We start from the raw sequence: 5,400 nt of genomic DNA on the forward strand, positions 1-5,400 counted from the left end.
TTTTTTTGGTTTTTCGAGACAGGGTTTCTCTGTGTAGCCCTGGCTGTCCTGGAACTCACTTTGTAGACCAGGCTGGCCTCGAACTCAGAAATTCGCCTGCCTCTGCCTCCCTCCCGAGTGCTGGGATTAAAGGCGTGCGCCACCACGCCCGGCTATGAAGTTTTTAAAAGTACAATAATGAAAAGAAATTGAAGAAGAACTCATGCCATGATGAGGACACCAGTGTTGTTAAGACAGATTCAAGATCTTAAAGCATGGCTCTAGCACTTCTCCCCTCTGGTGACATATGAGAAGACCAAACCCACTGGTTTGGTCAAAATGATTTTTCCAGGTTCACACAGATGACAAGTGGCTTTTTTAAAAAGGTAGAACTTTGTAGCTTCTTAGAGCAAGGTTAGAGAAGAATCAAAAGTAACTAGACCAGCAGAGAACAGAATCAGGGTTATGTTGGTGGGACCAGAAGGTGTTTGGATACCAGGCTTAGCATTGGGATTTTATCGTACAGGCAGTGGGAGAATAGAAGCAGAAAGGCCAGAAATAGAAAGCAGGAAAATTTGACTAGCTTAGACATGTACAGCTCATTTCTTTAAATGAGCACTGTTTGGGACTCTCTAGGGTGGAGTTGGAAGAGATACTGAAAGACGCCCTTAGGTAACTGCTGTACTTCCCTCCCTGTCTCTACAGATATCCCACTGTTGAAAGAAGCATGAGGGCTGCCGCTGGCCTCTGTCCTCTCTGCCCGTCCTCTCTCTTCCTGTGGGTTTGAGTACCATGTCCTCTCTAGCTGCCCCACCTGGATGCCTGAACTGCCACCTGTGTATCTCTGTGTACCTGAGAGCCTGCAGGCCACCTCGCTGGATACTCAAGAAAGATTCTCACCATCTGCCCACTGGACAGCTGGAGGACCTGGCCGTTTGCCTGGCCCAGCCTTCCCATCTGTCAGGGATGTGTCTGAATGTGCTGGATTGAACCTCCCCTTCCCCTCAGCCTCTGGGTCCCTTCCAGCCAGCTCTTGGTGGCAGCCCCACAGCCATGAGGGCCTGAGCACTGCTGTGTTTACTTGTGCCTTCCCCACCCTGTCCAGGTTCCCTGTTGTGCAGGTGGGTTGCTATCCCCAGGCCTTAGTGGCTGCTGCCACCTGTACCCCAGGGCCAGGCCTGAGGCTGCAGAAACAGATTGAAGAGTAGTAAGGCACTCAAAGCAGGAATAGCTCGTGCTGGGTCCAGAATGTGGGTCCCTGAGCTTGCCCTGTGTGTTGACACTGATGGCGGCATCTTCCTTAACTGAGGACAGAGGTTTGGGAAGTCATGCCAGAACTGCCCAGCACTCAGCTGACCAGCGCTCGTGCAGGTTGCTGGCTCTTTTGAGAGTTTCTAAGAAGCACCCAGAAGACCTGTGAGAGGAGGAGAGGTGTCAGTTACTGATTGTCTTCCTAATACTCACGTTCTCACTTCCTGCTTCCAGCACTGGCTGCCTTGGCCTTGGTTTCTGTTCCTGGATAAGGGGAAGCTGCATGCCGTTTCCTGGACTTCGTCCTAGGTAGCTCTGGCTTCCTTGCAGCCCACAGAATCCTGAGATTTGCTGAGATGCCAACAAAAGCTCATTTGGCTTTTGGCAGTCTGGGCAAGTTGCCCCTTTTTAGGTTTGTGGTGATGGAGGGGAGGCTGATAGGTACAGACCAAGTCCCCGGGGGCTGCAGGCAGCTCCGGCAGGTCCTGAGGATCCTCCTCATCACGGTCATGTGCCTTAGTAACTGTGCCCAGGAAGTGGCCTGCTGTGCCACTGCTCCCGCTCCGTTCTCTCCTCCCTGCCTTTCCACGTCATCGTTGACAAGCCACTCCTTATTTTCCCTGCCAGCTGATAGAGATGGTGGGTACCCAGAAACCTGACATATAGGTCCTGGGAGTGGGAAAGTACTGGCCTAGAAGAAATGCTCCAGCCATTTCCAGCCTCCTATGGCCCTGTACTGAATGCTGACAAGTCTGGGTAACTGAGCCTCACCAGGCTTCTACCATCTTGAGAAGACAGATGTGGCATCAAGGAATGTGTGGGTTTTTTCTTCTCATCTTTCTTCCTCTTCTTCCTCCTCCTCTTCCTCCTCCTCAAGCCTTGGGGCTGGGAAACTCTTCAGAGCCAGTCCTGGACTGAACCTGTGATGAGCCTCTCTGGGATGGTAAAATAATAAAAGCCCAGTATATTTATAGTTCCTGACACAACAGGGTTAGCTCCAGGCATCTGTGGCCTCAAAAATAGGGGAATGACTTCTCCTAGCCAACTGCCTACTGCCTACTGCCTCCATTCACAATGCACTTTAGTCCCTGTCATGCCTGGCTTCCTGCCACCCTCATCTCCTCTCAGGGTAAGGGCAGTGCCTGCTGTTCCTGCTGGCCACTCCCACACTAACCCAGGAGGCCAGTCCAGTGTGCTCAGTGTCCAGACAAGTATGGTTGGCTGAGGAATGAGCTGGAAAAGGTGCTTAGACTAGACGACTAGAACACCCCTAGCAGTTGCTGCCATAGGCTTACCTGGGGGTGGGTTCCAAGGCCCCAAGCCACCTCACCATGGCGCTTCTTCAGCTTCAGTGGTGTCCACCCTCCTCAAGGGAGAGCTGGGCAAGGAGCGCGAGTCTTCTGAGTGGGCCTGCTTCTTTTGCTTACTGCTTTTCTAAAATCTGAGTTCTGTTTTAGTTCTGTGTCATTACCCTGGGCTTTTGCCCCTTACAGATTGCACTTCTTTGGCTTATTATTTAGCCTTGTAGGTGCCTGGCTTTGGCCTTGGGTAAAAGAACCTCCTGGTGCCTCGTTTTCTCTCAGCATCCATTAGCCTGCTCTGGGGAATCACAGGCCCAGGCTTGTCTAAAACTGAAGGATGAAGGGCATCCATGCATCCTCTTGTCACTGGCTTTTAGAAGGTCTGTTCTTGAGGTCTCCCACCTGTTGCTGGCATCTGTGGCTTCTTCCTGCATTGTTTTCTTCTGCAGCAATTTCTTAACCATTAGCCATGTGCTGTGGTTTCTGGGGCATCTGGACTTTGTCCATTACAGACGGACTGGGGACTTAATTGACTTGAAGTGGAGCCTGCTAGAAACAGGGTCAGTGGCAGGTGGCAGGCGGATGGGCAGGAAGAAGCTTCGAGCAAGTGGGAAGAAGCTAAGCAGCCTGCTTTACTGGGCTCACCTCCAGGGGCATCCCGAGACTTGTCCAAAAGAGGCTGTCAGCACCAAAGGACTTTTACACAGGGTTTTTTGGTTTGGGAGATGTTTTTGCTTTTTCATACTTAGACTGACTCAATGCAGGTTTTATATCTTGGTGACTTGCTGTCACATTCTTCAGTTTTCAAGGGCCAGAATGATGAAATAAATAAATAGAAAATTCCGTCCTTCCATGCCTTAGTTTAACAGGTGGGCTCTACCTGCCCAGTTCTGTGTTTTGTGTGAGAACTGTGAAATGGGCAGAGTCCTGCCCACTTTGTGGGTTTGTTTGGTTTCATAAGGCATTTCAATGTACATTCTTCAAGCACTCCATTTGCAAAGAGAACTTAAAGCATACTGTCTTCCCCGTTCATCCTGCCCTCCTCCCTGCACCCCCAGCTTTACAATTCTGTAAAGAAGCCAGGCTACAAGACAGACAAAGGTCTATTTTTCCTGCTTTGAGAGTGGCCAAGTGGGGATAGATGGCAGTTGGCCTTTTTCCTCCCAGTCCTATCAGAGCTCTTGAGTCACTTGGCTTCCTGCATAACAATATCTCCTCTGTTCTGAGGAACATTCTAGCATAGAAAATGGAATATGCTGCAAACATTTCTAGATCCTTCCTCCCTTCCCCCTCCTTAAAGAACAAAGAGGCTAGAAGGGACACACAGCATGCCTACCACACAGCTTAATTCCAGGTATACTTGCACCTGACAGTATAGCTTGAGCCTTCTCTGCAGGGCCTGCTGGGTCTTCTGCAGCCTTAGAGAATATTTTACTTGGCATTTTACTAGGTAGTTGAAAACCTAGTAGAGTTTGAACAAAGCGCACCCCACCCCACCCTTCCTTCACCCAGCAGCAGAGCTCACCATGGGGGATGCAGAGTAGAGCACTTGGATTGCCAAGGAGGGAGAGGAAGTAGTTGAGGGTTGCATGGCTGTATCCACACTGGCCTGGCTTCTTAAGGCTGTGCACCACTATGGGATCCTTTGCAGAATGGTACTCATATAATGGTTTAAACAACACATGCTTAATTGACTGTGCAGGATGTCAATCAATCTGGGTTTGCTTTATTTTATTTTATATATATATTTTTTGGTATCCTGTACATTGCAGTGGGTATGAAGATAGTATTTTAATATTTGTACAAAGTTTAATTTAATTTTAATTGTTCTATGTATATAACTGCATTTCTAAATAATAATAAAAATTCTTATGAAGGCAGATGTGAGATGTAGTCCTTCCCAAAAATAGTTTTTCAGAACTCTAGATGATTGAAGAGAGTAGGTGTGGGGGTTAAGGCTATATGTGCTAGCTTGGCATATGTGAGACCCTAGGTTCAGTCTCCAGCACCACAGAAGGAAGAGGAGGAGAGAGGCGGCTCAGTTGGTAGAGCGTTTGCAAGCGTGAGGACCTGAGTCCGTATCCCCAGAGCTCACACAAAGTGAGGGTGTGGTGGTGTGTTCCTGAAATGAGGACAGACTCAGGAATTGGCTGGCCAGCCAGCCTCCATAATTAGCTCCAGGTTCATAGTCCTTATTCAGGAAAAGATAAAGTTGGACAGCAATAGAGGAAGACACTCAGTGCCATCCTTTGGCCTCTGCTTGTGTACCCACACACATACACTGTACACACACAAAGAGTGGAAGCAGGCAAGAGCTCATGACTAGAGGATGCTCTAGGTCTGAAGAGGCTGCTTGGCAGGTATGGAGACGGGACAGATTCAGAAAGTGTTCATTAAGAACATAGAACCGACAGTTGGGTGATTGATGGGATCGGGGCCATCTTGGGAGAGCACAGATCACTGAGGGCAGTGCAGAGGGAGGGTGACCTGGGAGAAGGACCACCAACTATCACCAGTAGGAAACCATTGTCTCTTGATCAACTGCTTTCCTCTCGGGGTGCCAAACACTTGAGCATCTGATCCTAATATGGTTGGGCTAATGTAGAATGTCAGTTGGGCCAGGAGGGGAGACAATTAACAAGTGCATCATGATTGATATAATCTGGAACCTACAAGAAGATGGGATGGGGCATTCCAAGCCTTCAGATGAAACACAGCTAGGTGTGTGAAGGACCGGTACCATGAGCCTAGACAGGCTGAGCATGGTGCTATCTATATCTGGGCACAAAGGATAGTGTGTGTGTATGGTACAGGCAGTATAGGAAGTTGCATACTAGGCAGTGGGAAAAGGAGAGAGAAAGAACTTGCT

At 49.1% G+C, this 5,400-nt stretch overlaps 1 protein-coding gene across 2 annotated transcripts in view; it reads left to right on the plus strand.

Moving 5' to 3' along the window:
- Susd6 (sushi domain containing 6) overlaps positions 1–4,411 on the plus strand; it is an 89,227-nt gene extending 84,816 nt beyond the window's left edge. For both annotated transcript variants that reach the window (XM_021179027.2, XM_021179026.1), the window contains one exon: positions 685–4,411. In XM_021179027.2, the coding sequence (XP_021034686.1) occupies positions 685–710 (26 nt within the window). In that variant the 3' untranslated portion in view covers positions 711–4,411. The remainder of the gene's footprint in view (positions 1–684) is intronic.
- Positions 4,412–5,400: the final 989 nt, after the last annotated feature.

The sequence above is a fragment of the Mus caroli genome, chromosome 12, assembly GCF_900094665.2.
Source record: "Mus caroli chromosome 12, CAROLI_EIJ_v1.1, whole genome shotgun sequence".
Lineage (NCBI taxonomy): Eukaryota > Metazoa > Chordata > Mammalia > Rodentia > Muridae > Mus > Mus caroli.